Source organism: Cricetulus griseus, chromosome 6, assembly GCF_003668045.3.
Source record: "Cricetulus griseus strain 17A/GY chromosome 6, alternate assembly CriGri-PICRH-1.0, whole genome shotgun sequence".
In the NCBI taxonomy this organism is placed as follows: Eukaryota; Metazoa; Chordata; class Mammalia; order Rodentia; family Cricetidae; genus Cricetulus; species Cricetulus griseus.
This window is the reverse complement of record NC_048599.1, coordinates 63,856,272-63,877,603: the sequence shown is the minus strand read 5'-3', so window position 1 is coordinate 63,877,603 and position 21,332 is coordinate 63,856,272. Positions and strand designations below refer to the sequence as shown.

Sequence of the window (21,332 nt, the reverse complement as noted above, 5' to 3'; positions counted from 1 at the left end):
TGGGAATATAGCTAGAGATAAAAGATAATTAGAAGTTGTTTTGCAGGGATCCTAACCATGACAGTGGCAAAGATGACTTTTACTGAAGAGACACATGTGACTAGACACACTTAAGAAAACAGAACTTCACAGGAGTTTGCAGAATAAATTATAGACAGCAAACCATGGGAGAGAGATCATAAACATAGCACAAAGACAGCAATTTCCTTACAGGCCAAAAGCCAGTTTCTATCTGCTATCATGCCCAAGGGTTACAAAACCTGTTGAATCCTTATTTTGCTTGATTTAACTGTGAATAACTTTTGTATTTAATTACAACAATAATCTGACCCATGTATCTACATGGGATGTTGCTATAATAAAATACATTACTATCAGGTACTTTGCATCTTTTGGGGAATTTACACAATTTATTTTTAAGAAACAAAGACAAAACATTTTAGGTGATATATATTTCACAAAGTTTTAATAAGAGGTCATTAAATATTCAATTAAAAGAACTATCAAGATAAAATTTATTAACATTAACTTCAGTAAATGAATCCAGAATGATATGAAGCAGATTGTAAACCATGCTGCCCAAGAATAAGAAAACAGAATGTTATAAAATTTAAGAGCACAATATAATATACAGTTATATAATTGACTTTGATTATGAATATTATCCAGTAAAGGCTGTGTAAGTTAGATATAGGACTGTGAATTTAACATGCGTTTTATATAGACTTCTTGTCACTACTGAAACATCATCAGAGCTTTCTTAATTCCCTTCAATGTACACTCTTCACTTCTGCGATTGTTATTAGCCTAGTTACTACCCACATAACTTTCCAGCTAGCCTAAAATCTTCATTTGCATTAGCATTGCTCAGCCAGATGACTCTTAATTGCAATTCTATAACTGTCTGTCATTTCTTGGGTAACCCCTCAGGGTAGTGGCTTGCAATCTTAACTATAAGAACTTGCTAACAGTAAGAAATACATATATATGTAACTACACACATAAAAACACTGTAGCTGTATACACTTATATATGCATAGTATTATATGTGAACATGAATTACAAAAATATATTTTGAAATATTCATAGTAGGGAAAGCAAATGAATAATGTGAATCAAATTTTCATGAAAATACCAAGGGAATCTTCAGAAAACTGAAAGAATTTCCTCAACCTCGTATGAAAGCACTAATCACCTTGGACAACCAAAACAATCTAATAAGAAGGTTAAAGGTGGACATATCATAATACTTGATTTCAAGACATAATACACAACCACAGTAACTCAAAAACTTTGGTAGCATCATTAAAACAACAGACCTATAGTAGAGAATAAAGAGCTGAGAAATGAATCCACTCATCTACATAGCATTGATTCTTATTGAAGGTACCACAAACAAACACTGGAGAAAGAATAAACAGCTTCATCAATAAATGGCACAGGGAAAGCTGAAAAACCATGTGGACAATAAATAACTGTAAGGCCTCTACACAGCAAAATAAACAACAATGAAGTAAAACAAGAGCCAGAATGAGGGAAAATAGTGTTAACAGATTACATGACAAAAGGTTAATAACTAGTATACATAAGAAGCTCATGAAAGTATCAACCAAATAATCCAAAAAATAAATACTATGGATACTTCTCAAAAGAAATAAAATGGCCAGCAACTGTATTAAAAATGTTCAATATATTAACTATGAGGTAAATGTAAATTAAAACTACACATCACACCCAAGTCAAAACAGCTATTACTAAAAATTTAGGTGAGGATATAGAAAAAAATAGAACTTCCATATATTGTTGGTAAAAATGGACATGAGTATAGCTTTTGTAAAAAAATATAGAAGTTCCTCAAAAATTTAAATCAGCTAGGCCTAGTTGTGCAGGTCAATATAATCTTAGGCACATAAGGAGACTGATGCAGGAGAGCTGCAATTTCAAAGCCTGTCTAGGTCACATTGTGAACTAAAGGCTAGCCTGGGCAACTTGGTAAACTCACATCTCAAAATAAAAGTGAAAGAGAGTTGGGTATATACTACAACATATACAGCTCTGGGTTCAATTCCAAAGCAAAAGTACAAAATAAAAAAAACAAAAAAAACCCAAAATATATATAGAACTACCGTATCATCTAGCTATCCCACATATGTATGTGTGCATCCAATGGAAACTCCAGGGGTAAAAAAAAGTCAATGACAATTTCCTCTGATTACTCTGTATCTTCTCATGTCAATATAGAACAAAGCCTCTATTATATCACACTCAATACATAATTGCTTTCTTAAAACCACCTTATTATTTTTTTTGATAATGTTCCTAAATTTAAAAGCAAAAGCCATCATAACATGATCATCTTAGGGGTTGAAATGAACACTGCTTTGCAGAAGTCCTCAGTGCAGCACCCAGTGCAGCACCCAGATGCAAAGTTGGGCAGCTTACAACCCACCTCCAACTCCAGCTTCAGGAGGACTCAACTCCTCAGGCCTTCATGGGAACTTTCATTCATATTAACATAACCCCCCTGCCAAAAATAACACACACACACACACACACACACACACACACACACACACGCACGCACATCAAAACCAGTAATTTAAAAAAATCTTTATAATATATGATTATGTTCTGGGACAATCAATAAAGTTCTATACTTGAAAAGTAATGCCAGGCCACCAATAAAAGAATAAAGAAACTTTTATCAATCTCAGTAATGTGTTCTTGGTCACTTAATTTCGAACAACACAATGAGAGGATAAACCACATGTGGTATAAAGAAAAGACTAGAGGACGGAAACATGAATCTAGCATCTTAGATGACACAATTTCAAAAGCAGAGAGCCACAAAAGGGTTCTTTGAACATAAATGGTTATACACTCAGGAAAAGACAAAACATCAATGGGACAGAGACTCCAGAGTTTAGAAAGCATAAAGAAAGAAATCCAATGAATAAAGCCAATTGGTAAATTCCAAGAGGATCACTGAACAAGGAAAACATAGAATATATAGGTATATAAACAAACAATATATGGACATAGTCAGCAATACCAAGTGGAGACAGTCTCAGTTAAGGAGACATGATTAATTACCTTGTCAAAATGAAGAAATCTTATTTTGTAGCTTTAGGAAAAAGCCTACAGTCTGAGCCAGTGGTGCATGCCTTTAATCCCAGCACTCAGGAAGCAGAGGCAGGTGGATCTCTGAGTTTGAGGCCAGCCTGGTCTACAGAATGGGTTCCAGAACAGCTAGGGTTACACAGAGAAACCATGTCAGGTGGGGAGGGGAGGGGAGAAAAAAGAAAAGTCTGGTGATAAGGTGAGAAAGCTCTAACAGCTGCAAATATCATCCAACATCTATTTCCTAAAGAGATTCACTACCATGTATTTCCTTACTCATGTCTGAATTTACCATCTTAAAAAGCCAAATACTATACAGACTTAATAGCGTGGCACCTGAGATCGAAACTACACTGGCCAGCTTTGATGCTGACACTTCCTGTTTAGAGACCAGAGTCAATACTAGAAACATATTTATTGTTCCAAGGGACCAGGCTTACTGTCCAAAATCTTGGGGATTGACAAGGCTTGAGACAAGCTGTGCAGTGCTGAGGAGCCAGGAGCAATCTGTGCAGTGCTATATGCCTGTCTAATCAGCACTGTCTGGTTTGCACTGCCTGCAAATCTTGAAGCCATATTATACTTTCCTCCCACTTTAAACACTCTGGATTCACCTCAAGACCACTTAAGATTTTAGACTACTTCCCCACCCCCAGGATCCTAAGTGAAAAGACTCAAAGGAGTTTTTAACTATAAGCAGGTTTCCTAACATAGAGATAGTGTGAAAAGTATCTGTTCAGCATTTGTACAAAGTATTCTGCAGCTGGAAATCACTCTCAGTACAGATAATAATTGCAATGTAAATACCAGGATGCCTTATTTTACGAACTTTCACCATGATGCCCAAACCCCTTAAAAAAATTGTCACTAGACTTACACCACATAATGAAATAATACCATTGTGCTCCTCCTGCATTAAACAAATCATGAAATAATTTTTTTTCTTATCTACCCTTTTCAACAATTCTTCATGAGTCCATGTACGCCAAAAGCTTTCCTGGGTACTTAGGATACAAAAATGCAAGAGTGAGCATTGTGCATGGTGCAACAGCCAGTATAGCCATATAAATGATCATAGTAGCACACACAGGGCCACAATCAAAGAATAGAGAAGTTGCCAAGAAAGACACAAGAATAAGAATAAGACACAAGATTTCACAAAGGATAAAGATGAAGTTCTTCAGGAGAATAAAGAAATAAGAATTAGATAAAAGGCTAGAGCACTGGGATTTTAAAAAAATGCAACTAAAGTGGCTAATGGTTATAATTTGATCACAGAGATGTATATGGGCATGACAGGGTCAGCCTAATAGAATTGCAGGGATTTTTGGTCATGTATCTTAAGTCTTCCTGACAACAGTGTGCTAGAAAGAGCTACTCGGAGCACAGGTGAGTTACTTATTAGGAGACTGCTGCATATTGCAGATAACAAGCAGCCATGGCAAAAGTGAAGTCAAAGGGTCACATTGATACTTGATCAAAATATTAGCAACAGACTGCAGAGATCTAATAGTAGTAGCTGAGGTAAAGGGGAAGCTAAGAAAAAGTTCAAGTTTGGTAGTGGTATTGGGGTTTTGACTTGAGTAATGGGATAAAATTCCTAAGAAGATAATATAAAAACTGAAAGGTACTCACAGAAACTTTCTGTTTTCAACTTGCTAACTTCACTATGCTTACAGGATATTAAAGTCAGGAAATCATGAATAACTTAAAAATAAAGATCTCAGATTGCAAACTCAAGGCTTTAAGGCCAGTGTTAATAATATATGGGAAGATGAAGAAAGAAGGGAAAGACAGTGGGGAAAGAGGCCATAAAAGCAAGGAAATAAACAAAGAATCACCTATCATGGTTCCCAAAGTCATCCCCATCTGGAGCCTATTAAATCTTGGAAACCTGCTGCTCTTTGTGAATGTACCATAGTTCACCCTTCTGCCAGCAAGAGCCTGACTTAAGCTGAAGCTCCATCATTTGTTTATGCATATACTATATTAACAGAATTCAATAGTTATTTCTCCACTTCTACTCCAGAAATGGCTGGTTTAGGACTGCTCAATTAGATGAAATCAACTTCTAGAAACAGTAACTGTCTTGAGAATGCTGTGTCAGGCCGAAGAACAATGAAACAAAATTGGATTTTTCTTCTTTTTTTCCATTTTTTTTATTTAAATTAGAAACAAGATTGTTTTACATGTCAATCCCAGTTCCCTCTCCCTCTCCTCCTCCCTGTCCCCCCACTAACATCATACTTATTCCATACCCTTTTTGCTCCCCAGGGAGGATGAGGTAACTGGTAACTTCTTCAGAGTCAGTCATATCCTTTGGAGTAAGGGCTAGGCCCTCCACGGTGTGGCTAGGCTGAGGAAGTACCATTCTATGTGGAATGGCTCCCAAAGTCCATTCCTATGCTAGGGATAAGTACAAGAGGTCCCATAGATATCCGAGGCCTCCTCACTGACACCCACGTTCATGGGGTCTGAATCAGTCCTATGCTGGTTTACCATCAAACAGTCTGGGGACCATGAGTTCCCCCTTGTTCAGGTCAGCTGTTTCTGTGGGTTTCACCAGACTCGTCTTGACCCCTTTACTCATCACTCCTCCCTCTCTGCAACTGGATTCCAGTTCAGCTCAGTGTTTAACTGTGGGTGTCTGCTTCTGCTTCCATCACCTACTGCATGAAGGTTCTTGGATGGCATATAAGGGAGTCATCGATCTCATTACTGGGGAAGGGCATTTAAGGTAGCCTCTCCACTACTGATTAGATTGTTAGTTGGGGTCATCCTTGTAGCTCTCTGGACATTTCCCTAGAGCCATATTTCTCTTTAAGCCTATAATGGCTCCCTCGATTATGGTATCTCTTATCTTGCTCTCCTCTATTCTTCCCCTGACTCAACCTTCCTGATCCCTCATCTCCTCTTCACCTGGATTTTTCTTCTTTAAGCTATGTAAAATGACTAGAACTTTTCCTAAAAGAATTGAACCATTTAGAATGTAAATAGGAGTTAACCTCTAACTGCAAGAGTCCTGACTGAATAGTCAACAGACACTAGAGAGAGAAAAACAGAAAACAAAACAGGACAAAAGAAAATACCACATTTGATTGCCCAATTAGGTCCTATAGCTTCACTTGTTGCTAAACTTACCTTTACAGTATTTTCAACAAATTATATTTTATTTGAATTGATTAAATGGAGAAGAACGAGCCCCAACTGGGTATCTCTCAACATCACAAAAAGCTTCCAGTGGTGGAAATGTGTCACATCTAATTGAGTTGTTGGCCAAGGAGGACAAAGGAACTCTCAAACAATTGTTACTCTCCAAAAACTATCAGTAAGGCCCTATTGCTAAAAAGAAAACCTACACAACTCCTTGAACATGAAGAAGTCATGTTGGAGCTTACATCGAACCTTCACCCCTACAGCCTAATGCTCATGGTACCGGAAAGCACTCTGCAAGCAACCAAAAGAGAAAGGTAAACAACCCCCAAAACAAACTCTTCAAACTACAATGGCCTGCCTGCAAGACGCACTAGGGTGATAGTGGCACAAAGTTTATGGGAGTAACCAGGCAGTATCTGATTGAATATAAGGCCCACTCCATGATTTGGAACCCATTCTGATATTGCTCAGGAGGTCAAGAACCTGAGATAATAAAGGTCAGGAATCTAAGGATAAAATGAATACTGCTGTTCTGCTAAAGGAATGTAGCCTTAAAATGACTACTAATGGCAGTCTGATATACTCATAGATCAGTGTCTTGTTCAGTCATCATCAGAAAGCTTTCTCCTCTGGGCTAGAGAGATGGCTCAGCGGTTGAGAGCACTGATTGCTCTTCCACAGTACCGGTTGTCAATTCCCAGCACCTACATGACAGCTCACTGCTCTGTGACTCCAGGTCCAAAGAAGCCAACACCCTCACAAAGGACATACACTCAGGCAAAATACCAATGCACAAACTAATTGGGGCTCCACAGCTAAATGATGTGCAGAAAGCAAGAAATACTGGAACATTCAGAATGTCTCCATCAAATTCCTCCCCTCAGGGCTCAGTGAACCCTGATAGAGAGAAAGGGGAAGGATAAGGATCATAAGAGTCAGCGGGGATGGAGGACATCCAGGAAACAAGCAAGGTCTTCCAAACACTGCAGGACTGACACACATATGAATGCACAGAACTGTGGCAACATGCACAGGGACAGTACCAAAGGGAATCTCAGCACTGAGAAAAGTATTGCACACAGGCACTCATCCTTAACCTAAGAGCTATTTCCAATTGATGACCACTTGTAAATGAAAGAATAGTTCTCTCCAACAGAGTCTCACTGGGACACAAAGCACTCTAAAGGGCAGGTTCCACTCCCAGCAGTAGATGGTCAACATAAAAGGAATTCAGTATCAACTTTGGAGGAGCTTTGTCTCATAATGTTTTGTCAAGGCATCTATTTTGCTTACAGGTCCTCTGTGTATATGTTATGGCTTCCAGGTTTGTGTTTTTATGGGATTCCTGTGTGTGCTAACATGTGGCTCTTTGTCTATATGTGTTTCTCTTGCTTTTTCTTTGTTTTTTCTTTGGCTCTTTTTCTTCTGTTTGTTTGTTTTGTCTTATTCTGATTTTTTTGTTTCTGTATTATGTTATTTTATTATTATTTTTGGATGTCTGTTTGTCTTCTAAGGAGAGTTAGAAAGGGTGTGGATTAAGATAGGAAGCGAGGTAGGAAGGATCTCAGACAAACTGGGGAGGGGAAACCATAACCAAAACATATTATATGAAAAAAAATCTATTTTCAATAAAAGAAAAAAAAACAGTGATTGGCTAGGACATTCTTTCCCTGGTAATAAGTTCTCAGAGAATGTAGCATGGTAATGAACAACTCTAAAAACAAAAGTGGATGTATTTTGATTTTGTATTGTATCTTACAAAAGAAAAAACAGTATTTATTTATTAGCCTTCTTTCAACAGTAAATATTCCACTTTTAAGAATAAAAAAGCAATTTTTCATTAATTACCATGTTCAAGTTATACATATGCATTAAGGAATTTGATGTCAGTATCAAGTTGAGATGCCTATGAGAAAATGAAAACAAGAGAAGTGTCAATGGTGAGAAAAGGAAGACTAAAACTGAATGTTCAAGTTACAGAAGTACATTAAATATATTCCATTAGAATGAGGTGAACACGGGTTTCTGGATGCTGGAATTCTAGTAAAATAACACAAGAGTACAATCTATCAAAAACAAGAACAGGAGGGAGATATCAGAGCCAAAATATCTCAGTTTCTTGCTTGAATCAGAAAAGAAGATAAAAGAATGATAACTGATGAAGCAGCCAAGAAAGCATAATCTATTGTTGCCTGGAAAAGAATAAGGGAAGAAGAAGCAGGTGATGCAACACTATCATTAACTTCAGGTTCACAAGTTTGAGCCATATGTCTGAAAAATTAAAACCAACATATTCACAGTCAGCTTTTCTCTTATTATACAACATGAGAAAATGACTCAAAGAAACCAGCAATAGTTGAGGGGGTATGTGGCTACTTTAGAAAAAGAAAATCATCTATATGGAAAAAGAAATATAAATCAATAAAGAAAGTCCTTAGCTATTGGAGACACACTGCTGTAAAAAACACAGCATAAAAATGAAAGAGATTCCAGAAGCACTATCAAATAACATATCACAAACAGGCATGGAGCTGGGAACACGGTGCAGCAGGTAAGGTACTTCTTGGAAAGCATGAGACCTAAGCGGTATCTGAGTTCAGATATCCAGCATCTAAGTAAAAACAACAACAAAAATAAATAAATAAATAAATAAATAAATACAGATACAGCAGCTTGCCTGTACTCCCAATGCTGAGGATACAGAAAAAGGAAGACTATTGTGGCTTACTAGCCACATACTGTATTCTGTCCAATTAGTGACCTTCAGGCCAAGTCAGAAATTCTATGTAAAAAAACAAGGCAGAGAAGCCATTGAGAAAGTCACCTAGTATCAACCTCTAGCCTCCACATGTGCACATGCGCACACGAGCGGACACACACAGACACACACAGACACACACAGACACACACACACACACACACACACACACACAGAGAGAGAGAGAGAGAGAGAGAGAGAGAGAGAGAGAGAGAGAGAGAGAGAGAGAGAGAACAGACAGGATTAGGAGTTAAAGCCCATTCTGCTCCATCAAAGAACATCTTGTCCTTAAAAATTACACAGACATGAAAAGTATTTGGGAAAATACAAGTTAGACAATTTCTTACAAGATAGTACTGGAGGGAAAAGAAACATGAAGAAAATCACAAGTAATAAAAGAGGACTTCCCAGAGCTATCCTTACACTGTAAGTCCTCTGGCTCTGACATTTTTTTGTTGTATTTGACATTAATTATGTCCCTTTCAAAAGAAAAAAGAAAAAAAGAAAAAGGCAATGAGCTATTAAATATTTGTGTCCCATAGTAAACATCTCTCCAGCAAGTAGAAGAACTTACCATCTGCCAATCACCATTGACGCTATTCTATTAGGACCAAACCATTCCTGGTCCAGTCAATACAGCCAGAGGAAGGCCCTGTTGTAAATGGTCTAGACATACAAGTTGTCATTTAAACTATAAGGTTGTCATCAACCAGGGACAAGCTTTTAAAGAGATATCCTATGAGCAGGCAATTATAGGAGAGTTACAGGAAAGCATGTGTTGATGTTCACTAAAAACTGTGGGGCAAAATACAAACATTTTCAAAGTGTAAGATTTTGAAAAGATCTGCCATTTGGAATGTCTTAAACATTTTACTGAAACGGGGATAGTAGGAAGAAACCTCAGAGCTAGAATGAAACAGCATCAAATCAGTAGAGCAAAGAAAATATATTGATCCTTAGATATGGTTTTATTGAAAAAATGATGCTAATGTGTAACTTTTAATATACTTTTAAAAACTGATAATTTATAAATTACCAGTTTCAGAAAAGTAAGGTTACACTATATTAAACTATAAAAGAATCACAATTACACTTCAATACTAGAATACAAAAGACAAGTCATAAAACCAAGTATCTTACAAACAGCTTCAGATAGTGTATCAGAATCAGAGCTACCTAACAATTGAAGAGATATGACGGATTGCTACATTTCTGTTAGGTTTCCTGATTTCAACAAAACAGGAGACTTGTAATTTTAAGCCTCCTGAAGTTTATGATTCTAAGACTTTGCTACTTAATCAAATTGAATTATTTGCAAAATGGAGCTCACCCTAGACAAAATATGGTTCTCAAGGTTAAAGGGAAAAATCTATAAAAGCAAAAGACAGAAGTAACACAACAGTCTAACCTGCTAGGAATAAACAATTTAAACAAAAGCAAGTCCTGGTGCTTCAACTCTGCATTAACATTCAAAAGCTTAAAGTGCAGTTCTTTTTGCCTAGCACAAGTTGAGACAAACTTGGAAATTATAGCCTTTCTAAAGTTGTTTTTTTTTTCCATAATTACTCAAGTATTCATTAGGATATATGAGACCTCTACTAGAATCTTTGTACCAGGGTTTTGCAAATGGATTTAACTTTAAAAGCTTAGCTATACAATTTCTTTCATAAAGGTAATATATTTCTGATATTGATGTCTTTAAAATATCCTATAGTAAAATTAATATTTTTACACAGGAAAAGAAGGAACTATTTAGTCCCAGACAACTTGATAACATCTCTTTCAACTATAGTTATAATTATCATGTATGAAATTGCAAAGCAGAAGTTGTCAAGATTTAACATTAGCATTAATTTATGTCATAATTGACGGTTACTATCAAGATAATGGCAAAGCATCCATTTCTCCAAAGACAGCATGGAGAGAAAGGGGATTTCTTCTTAATTACTACTAATCTGCTCACTTTTAATTAAACTGATTAGTAATTTATTATCATTCCCTTTCCTGGATGGCTGTTATTATCACAGGATTTCTTCAAAGTTACCACATTTGTGATTTTTAAGCAACCCAATTATTTTTAGTGCAAGATACACCATTTTGTAATATTGATTTATACTAAAATGTTAATATCGAGTTTCAGTGTATTCTGAGAAACAAATGTGAAAATACAAGATCTATATTCCGTTTTTACATCTCCAAGTAAACAATGTTAGCTGCACCTTTCTGGAGAGACAACCATTGGGAGTAAAAGTCTTTCCCCTCCTCCGTGTTTGGCAATCACAGAAGTTATAGTGAGCATGCAGTTTCCAACAACAGTCTCTGCAGAGTATCCACTTCATATGCTGTCGAACTAAATAGCAAGCTGCAAAACAACAGTTCCCCGAGCTTCTTTGTAAGATAAAAACATCCTGACATATAAAATAGGAACTGTTTAATTAATTAAACTATTTTAAATGTACTTAGGCATCTGGTCATTTTCCTAAACAAAACTGTTAATCAATATAGAGCTTTGAGTAATATCATATATTTGGGATTAGGAATGTTCATTACAAAACTTTGGAGAGGGCTGAACTTCTCAACACAGTGAAGAAATGTAATGTTTCAGGAAAGGACGGAACCTTTTTTTTCTTTCCCCTGTAAAACCATTGAGATATCCCCCATCAGTGTGCCTAATGTGAACTGATGATGTATAGCAGCTGAATAAACATTTGTATTTAGGAAGAAAACTGAACCATCCTCAAGTAATTGATTATCAATAAGAATGCAGTGGTGACTGTTCAATATAATCTTCTTCAGCATTCAATGAGTGTAGTATCTACTAGATAGATGAGCCAACATTTTTCTCCAAAATTTTGTATGCTGGAACTATTCATGAATGAATGATGGACAACAAAATACATCAGCAATGTTCTTTGTCTGTTCTTATTCTCTCACTCTTGCAACTACAAAGTATAATCGAATAAAGAAATAGGACTCATCAGTTTGTTTAGTAGGGATTCAGAATGAAATATGTTTAAGAAAAAAATTTCAATGCTATTGGTTTTTAATACCCCGAAGAAAAGAAGTATTATTTAACAAGGGGGCTGGAGAGATGGCTATGCAGTTAAAAGTGCTGGTACCAGGTTCAGTCCTATGCTGGTTCCCGAGGTCGGTGGGGGGCATGGGAGGATGGAAGGGAGAGGGAACTGGGATCAGTATGTAAAACAAGATTGTTTTTAATTTAAATTTTAAAAAAAGTGCTGGTACCTGACACCCACATGGAAGTTTACAACCATTTATAACTCTAGTTTCAGAAAATCTAATTCTCTTTTCTGGCCTCTGTAGGTATGCACATGGTAGGCATGCATAAAAGCAGGCAAAGTACCATACACATAAAATAAAAAGAATTGAAAAATACTATGTGACAAGCCTACAGGCACATCTATACCCAAAGTCTAATATAAAGACATACTAACATTTTTTGTTACCTTCTCCCCAAAAGATAAAATATCCTTTCAAAAAATGAAAGTTACAAAGTTCAAAAAGGATAGTCACTCTGCATACCTTAATGAGTTTCAATAGTTCATAGAGATCTTCAACCTCATCACCTTCGCATGTGTTATACATTCTTCCTGTCTCCAAGCTCCTTCCTCTTATGGTTCTGCGGTACAGGGGAAGAGCCATGGCTTCTGCATACAGGTCAATGGCATGGTGACCCACTGTCTGATACATGTAGCTATCCAGCTCATCTGACTCCACTGTAAGAGTTAAGTAGAAATAATTAGTAAGACAAAGCAAAAACAAATAGACTTTAAAAAGTAACTTTTACCACTTGAAAAATAGTCAAAACCAAGCTTAAAAACTTACCATATCTCCCTGCATTTATAAGTAAAATAATATATAAGCTTTTGGCCATAGCTCTAATCATCTGTGTTTCTAATTATTAACAGTATTACATTTATATTTTTAAAATTATATGCAACATTTAAAGACGAGTAATGTATCCAATAAATTTTAATTATTCAGTTACAAATTATATTACATAAGTTTATTCAAATCAATCAGGTTATTCAAAAAATCATCTAGACTTTTAATAACACCTCTTCTTAAATAAACATCTGCTTAGTGATACATATTTGGCAGAAAAAATTAGATATATACTTGGTATATCTGATATAGTCAATGCATCAACAAAATATATACATGTAAATTCAGTATTTGTTACAGCAGTTACCAATATATTTGGAAACATGATAATTAAATCTAATCCATGATATAATCACCAGTTGTCTCAAGATTCCACACATAACATTATGGGTAAAGCATTTACTACAGCACTATTTGTAACAGATTAAGAGCTATGTTATAGTCATATAATAAAATGATATGCAGTCTTTGCTGCACTTTCTAAACTGTATTCTCCAGACTACAAATCCTGTAAGATGCTAATATTTGAAATGAGGGGGGGATGGTGTAAGAAGGGACTTTGAGAGCCCATCAATGTAAAGGGATACACTCTGGCCCTGGACACATAGGGAAGGGCCCAGGCCCAGCACAGGAAGATTTGGTGGACTTTGCAGAGCCCCCGTTGAGGGCCCTACCCTGCCTGGGGAGTGGTGGGTGGATGGGGTGGGGGTAGGCTGGGGGTGGGGGAGGAGGGATGGGGGTGAGGGGAGGGAGAGGGAGAAGGGACTTACATGTGAAACAAGCTTGTTCCCTAACTTGAACTAATAAAAATTTTTTTAAAAAAAATGAGGGGGAGGAAGGATTATACATCAAATATGTTTCAAAAGTATGTAAAAGTAAGTCTATGTAAGTCTATGTAGACGAGTTTGTTGAAATTTTTCATAGACTAATATGCTTTCAGTTCCTCCAATAAGAGGACTGAGTATGAAGCTCTCAAAATGATTCCCATGCCATTTACATTTCATACAGAAAAGACAGGAGAAAAGATACTAAGATGAACATTTAGTGCCATTGAAACTGTTCACAATGTTAAGTTACAAAATAACAGACTACAAAATAGTTATAACAAACACATATGTACATGTATACTTTCAACTGTGGAAACAGTCTATTAAAGGGAGTGAATAACAGTGTAAATGTCTTTCAACAATCAGTAGTATGTATCATCATATGCCATCTCATTTTGGCTCATCAGATTTCTGACTCCCACAGCCTCCTGGCTTCCTACAAAACAATACTCACACATCACTATAAGTCTACTCCTTGTCCCAATATGAAACAGATTTAGTCAAATCAATCTAAAACTTTCCCTCTTCTATCCTACCAAGTTAGAGTGAATCCTTAATGTGTTTTTAGTAAAGGACATGGTTCAAATCAATTTATTCCACGAAATGAGCTTCAGAGTAAGAAACATCCTGAAATTAGTACAACTACTAAACATTGTAATGGCTTCAAAACCCAATATATGTTTGTTAGGGCTCCATGAAGTCCTTACCACAACAACCTCCTAAGTGGAAGCTACACAGTAGCAACTGGTGTGAGAGCAAACAAAACCAAAGGCACCACGGTGGCCTAAAGCACTTCAATTAACATACCACAAAGGCTCCTACTCCAGACTTTAAGAGATGCTCTATAAATTTTATGACAACTGCACATTATCCTCCTGGATGAGAATGAATTCTTTCCAGAGTGCATACTGGAAAATCATACTGTGAAAAACATGATAGGTTGGGAATACATTATACCCAGCTTTGCTCTTCAATGGAGCTATGCACTCCTCAGTGAGGTTCCTTTCTGAGCATTTAAAAAAAAAAAAAAAACATCATTCAGTGACTCATTCAACAGTTCCAACATCTTGCTGACTTTAAATCAGTATTACCAAACCCTGTCCATTGTGGACACATAACAATCTATTCTCTTCTACACCAATTACACTGAGTAAGTTGATATTCTCAGATTTTTAATTCATAATATTCTAATTGTATTTACTATTGAATTTTTCATCACTAACAACATTCTAATAAATGTCTCCATTCTACTAATAGGTATAATTTAAAAGATAAACTTGCTTGTCATTTTACTGTCCTGTCAGAAAAATGAACACATGAAAGATTATATAATAATGACCTTTTACACATAAATAACTCAGGCTGAAAGCTGGACACAAGACAGAAATTGAAGGGATGGAAATTACTTCATATGTACTATACATCCTATAAACATGCACTTTTTTAATACTAAGATTCTAAAGACAGATTAAAAAGACTCACTTTCCTAACTTATGAAAGGGATGGATGGGGTCTTTCCTTTGGTAACTGCATAGTGTCTAAGGGGTTTTTTTGCTTTATCTTCACAATAAAAGCTGCACAGTCCTATCACCTTCAAAGAACTAGAAAGTTCTACTCAAAAACACCTTACTTCTGAAAACCTAGCTCACTCGTCACCAAGCCCAGCCTCAAATCCATATCCTTTGTAAGCTCATTTCCTTTCTTCCTATTAAGTACTCCAAATTTCCATCTTTCCACATCACTTCCAGAATTATTAAAATACCCACTGGAAGTAAACTGGCTAATTCAAATGAGTTCAGTACTCATGGGTCCACCAATAAACACCAACCATTGATACAGAGCTTCCAAAAGCTGAGGAACATTGATAGGAGAATCTAAGATATTACATCTCCTCTCAAGAGGCTCAGAGACTGTTGGAGAGTACAAAGGGGAGTGCTTTGATACATCTAGGAGAGCTAACTGCATCTTTTCAATAGTGGCATTCATATATTATAAACTAAGAACCAATGAGGCATCAGACTGTTGCTAACCAACTTGCAATAATGAAGCTAAGTTGCAGCTATTTAGAGAGTATCTCAAAAAAGTCATACACTTACCTTGGTTTTCATCTGGTCTTAGATTCGCTAAAGCAACAATGTGATGCCCTGCAGCAATGCACTGCATCATGTTGTAACAGCTGTCCTTCCCACCACTGAAAAACAAGTCAGTGGAGAGAAGGGCATGAATGTCAGGTTCCTGATCATCATTAAACACAGAATCACTGGACATCAAAATGGATCACATTATTACTTTGCTTTTCAGACTCCATGAGGGACTATTTCACAATTACAGTATAATGAGACACTTTTGTAAATAAAAGGAAGCTGAGAACATGAATCTGAATGTCTAAGGCTACTACATCAAGGAACTTATGAAATTGCAGGCATCTATAATACAGAAGTTCTAAACAAGGTATATTTGTGACAGTGGTTTTATGTAAGATATAAGTGCTATGCACATAATAAATTATTCAAAATGATATTCTAGCTAAATGTTTATTCCATATAGTCCTTGGATGAAAGTCCTTAAAGAAAAAAAAAACTTAAGGGTACAGAGATGGTTCAGTTGTTAAGAGCACTGGATGCTCTTCCTGAAGACCTGGGTTCAATCCCAAGCACTCACATGGATGCTTACAGCTATCTTTAAGTCCAGTTCCAAGAATCCAATACCATTGTGGCCTCTATAAGCACCAGGACAGCAAATGGTGTGCAGATATACATGTATGTAACAAACACACCCATAAACATAAAGTAAAACATTACTTAATCTGCTCCAACTACAGGAAACCTAACTACTGGCTACTACCAATACCCACCTGCATGTGAATGACAGTTGGGGGGCTTGGGCAGTTTATGGGGCCACTGGCAGTGGAACCAGTATTTATCCCTCTGCATGAAGTGGCTTTTTAGAGCCCATTCCCTATGGAGGGATACTCTCCTCAGCCTAGATATGGGGGTGAGGGGGGGCTTAGTCATGCCCCAAATAATGTGACAGACTTTGATTATCCCCCATGGAAGGCCTCACCCTCTCTAAGGAATGGATTGGGGGGTGACGGGGGAAAGGAGGGCAGAAGGGAGAAGGAATTGGGATTAGTATGTAAAATAAGACTGTTTTAATTTAAAAAAAAAAGAAAAGCCCAGCGTCCTTCTTTTCAGATGTACTCCATAACTTTCTCTCTCAGATCATCTGTGTTTCCCCTAAACAAGAAATAAATAACAAATAAAGTTGTGTAATATATTAAAGATTCAAGGGTGAACTTTCAAAATCATTACTTAGCTTTGTGCTTTAAAATGTGTCAAGCCTTTAAATATGGTTTCAAAGTATTTCTCAAACCATGTTCTGTAGAATATGGAGTACTCAAAGAACAAATAGCTTTCAAGGGCAAAGAATCTGGTGAGTGCAGACAACTCTCCTCTCCTCTCCTCTCCTCTCCTCTCCTCTCCTCTCCTCTCCTCTCCTCTCCTCTCCTCTCCTCTCCTCTCTCCTCTCCTCTCCTCTCCCCTCCCCTCCCCTCCCTCCCCTCCCCTCCCCTCCCTTCTTTTCTCCTCTCCTCTCTTCTTAGAAAGCCATAAAGTAGCTAAGTACAGTCAGCCCCTCTGTCAACCCTCCATAGCAGTGGGTTTTGAATCTATGAATTTAGCCGATTGTAATAAAAAATGTTTAGGGGCAGACACCTGCATTGAACATGCATATATTTTTTTTCAATTAATTCACTAAGAGGTACAATGTAACAGCTATTAACATAGCATTTATTCTACAGGTATCATGTCATCTGAAGATAGATGAAAGCATATGGTGGGAGGATGAATATAGGTTCTCCATATCATTTTATACAGAGTACTTTATAACTGAAGATTTGGGTATGCCTGGGGGTCCTGAAAGCAATCTTCCATAAATACCTGAGCACTGTGTCACCTGATTAGTCCTGCAGAACAGATTTTTACTTTCTAAATCTAGGAAGAAGCTTAGGCACAATGTATTTGTTCTTATATTCTCCATATACAATTAAAAATCTTGCCTAGATAGTCTCCAAGCTTACATTCAACAGTGAGATTCTGTAGGCTACTTAAGTCCTCAATCTAATGATACATAAGAATGTGTTCCATTTTGTCCTGCAATATACTTCATACCCAAACAATTGTTGTACACACACACACACTCAAATACACACATACATGTATACAATGCAGACAGATTTATCACAATGAAGTATAAATGTATATTTTGATGGTATGCACAATTATGTAGAATATGGATACCTAATATACAGTACACATAAGCAGGTCTATCTCCTAACACACAGTTCTTTAAAATGTGGCATTTTTTTTTTCAAATAGCACTTCATTATTCAGCAAGATACACTGAATACACTTATCTTTTCTCCTCTTCAGTTTCCCTTGTTCTATCACTCAGCTGAGCTCTCTGTAAACTAAATTCCAATTACTAGCTTCCTGGCCTACTCTTATCTTTTCTCTCCCGTCACCAAATAATCATAATGGTTAAAACTTCATTATCCCCTTTATGGGAAAAATTATTATAGTGGCATTACAATATAATTTCCTTAAAAAGGCATAAAATTAACAGAATTGGCATTTTTCCTGTTTACAGAGGCACTGAAATACAGCTTATCAAGAGACCTATAAAACACTGTCAACTAGCATCAGTAACCTAGGGCATTAAACAAGAATACTTAACGTATGCTTCATTGTGCTAACAAAAACGACTGACTCGATGTAATGGAACTTATAATTTACTGGGGTATAGATCTCAAGAAACGAAATATTCAAGGGCTTTAGACATGTCTCTAACATTACTAATATTTCTGTAATCATTTTGAGGTACAAAAACTGAAACAGATCTGGCTCGTTTTGTTTATGAGCTACAGTATCCGGACTTCTAAATAAGTTACTACGGATTTCAAACTACTTTTGGAATATGGCTTAGGTAGCCCAAGGTCAATAAGGCAAATTCTTTTTATCCACTGCAAGTTCAATCACATCTAGCCTGAACCAGCACAGCTTCAACTCCACCCAGAGGGAATCTCTCTCTTGTCAGCAGATGTTCCAATGCAGGTGTTTAACACGTATGAGCAAGCAGTATCAAGTCATTTAGGCATCCTAAGGCTATCCCTGCCAAGCTAGGGGTGTGGGGTGTGAGATGAGAGCCAGGTAGATTTCATGAGAGAGGTCAGGCCGGTGAGAGCCTGGGAAAGATCTCTAAGATTGAAGGGAACTATAGAGGAGGAAAACTGGAAACAAGTAAGTGGAATTAACAGCGGCTCTCGGGAGAGTTCAGAGCGAGTTAGAGTCCAACAGGTGTGGTGAGCATGCGCCCACGGCTGAGGACCCAGCCATCCGTGCTCTTCAGCTCTGCCACGGATGCCAGAGAGGAAGCGCGCGCGCGGGCCGAATCGTCCCGCCTCTTCCGGTGGCCCCGGGCACCGACCCGCCCACGCGGCTCCCCCAGAAGTCGTTCCCGAGGCGCCTACAGCGGCCAAGTCAGGGCCTAGCCTTGCCCGGGAGGAGGGAGATGGAGCCGCTCCTCTTTACCTGATCAGGCCCGCGACCCTCATGTTGGGCGCAGCGCGCGTGCGTGCGGCAAGCGCGGACGACAGGCCCCGGGCCCCGTAGCGGATCCACTGACACGCGCGGGTCCTCGGCCGGGTGTCTGCTGCGCTGCCTGTCCGCGACCATCCTACTGTCCCTTCAGCACCTTGCTGAACACCCGGGCGCTCAGTAGCTAGTCTCAGCACCTGTTACCTGCTACATGGATATACTGGCCCGGAGGTGGGGGGAGGGGAGAGGAGTTTTGGCACAACTTAACCACCTAAGTAAGGGCAGTGAAGCTGCCTGGGGAAGGGCAAGGTCCTTGTTACACGGGGTGAGGGTGCTGGGTTTGTCTGGCAAATAAACTCTAAGTCAAGTTGCAAGCTCTGAGGTTTGAAACACTGCCCTAGGAAGGGGACGTAGCTCCTGTCCTTTCTTCAGCAGCCCCAGAAACCATTAATATCTGAGTACTTTTAACTTTGAGACTTCCATCTCTGCCCTGAGAACCAGTGAGGCTACATGACCTAGAGCTGTACTGTCTTAGCATTTTCCCAGTACAGAAAGAACACTCGCACTCCATAAACCAGAAAGAAAATCCAATTTCAAATACATTTTTTAGTACTTAACTTAGTGTCTTGAATGTACTAGTCACTGTTGTGGCTCCTGAGATCAAATGGTGCTGCTACACACCAACCTCCCTACCCACACCCCTGAATAAGGAGTCTGTGTAGACATGAAGAAACCAGGTGATGCACTATACAATTTAAAGGGGAATCATATGTTAAAAAGTGGAAAATACTGTATACAGAGAGAAAGAGACAGAGAGGTAGTGAACTACCCAAATCCCTCTTCCCAATATAACCATGTTGAATAAATCTCCTTTTCTGTTTTCGATTTTAGTTTGGATCTTTTAATTGGATTTTAATTGAAGACTGGACATGACTTGGGGCACAGTTTGTAGCAGAAGAACAAAGCAGATAAGTATAACTGGAAGGAAGTGGCCAGAGAGTAATGGGAGATGAAGTCAGGTGGTAGAGAGAAAAGCTCATTTAAGGTGTTGTAGGCCATTTCAGACTTTATAACAGAGATATGGTTGAAGGTTCTGAAAGTACTACAGGGTTTAAAACACATCAATTAGAAAAAAAAAAACTTTTAATAATCCAGGAGAGATGATGGGACATAAAAACAAGATGTGGGATTTGATGAGAAATGAAAAGAGTATAGTTCTGTTTTAAAAACAGAGCCAATATAATCGAACAGACAGATAATGGGGTTCTAAAGAAAGCCACGAGAAATGATAAAAGTGTCATGAACTAAAGGTTTAAGATACCTCAAATTGTATCAGATACACAAAAGCATGCAGTTTTGCCATGTCACAATACTTCTATTGGCCACAAATGGTTGGTTTGGTCACTATGGCAATGATAATTTGCACATGATTATCAGTATTTAAAATCAGGTGTGATAAATTTATGTGACTGTTAAGTACTGACCAAATCAGTTAAAAGTTTGAGATGTGGGTATCTGGTTGGAGACAAAACATGCAAATTAAACAAACATTCATAGTACAGTATATAAAATTTTGCAAGTAGCAATTTATGTAATGCATATGGCAAGGTCATTGGGAGTTGAGCTCATTGAACTGAAAGGTATTTAGAACAGAATAAGACTTGAAAGATAAGGACAGAAGAAACCACTATATTCAAACAAAGATATCAAGAAGTTAACCTTACCAGTAGAGAGATTATGCTGTGAGAAGAGAAGATAATTTGGATGGTGATGCCTGGTTACCTAAGGTCAAGAAAAGCTACCAAGAAAAACTGCAATATCAGGAAGAGTGCCCTGACTGTATATCATTATTTTTAGAAGGTTGTATGAATTATCAGTAATTAACATGTTGAAGCTTTGATGAAGTAAATGTAAAGTTCCACCATACTCATTTTATATTTTATAGTATTAAGAAAAAATATTCTTTACACT

At 37.6% G+C, this 21,332-nt stretch overlaps 1 protein-coding gene across 2 annotated transcripts in view; it reads right to left on the bottom strand.

Moving 5' to 3' along the window:
* The window catches only part of Dph6 (diphthamine biosynthesis 6), a 124,398-nt gene extending 104,889 nt beyond the window's left edge, over nucleotides 1-19,509 (bottom strand). The window contains exons 1-3 of one of the 2 annotated variants that reach the window (XM_027422257.2): nucleotides 19,356-19,509; nucleotides 15,864-15,958; nucleotides 12,578-12,771 (exon numbers count right to left, since the gene is read on the bottom strand). In XM_027422257.2, coding sequence (XP_027278058.1) covers nucleotides 12,578-12,771; nucleotides 15,864-15,958; nucleotides 19,356-19,378 — 312 coding nt within the window. In that variant the 5' untranslated portion in view covers nucleotides 19,379-19,509. The remainder of the gene's footprint in view (nucleotides 1-12,577; nucleotides 12,772-15,863; nucleotides 15,959-19,355) is intronic. The other variant, XM_027422258.2, reaches the window with a different exon arrangement.
* Between the last annotated feature and the right edge of the window lie 1,823 nt (nucleotides 19,510-21,332).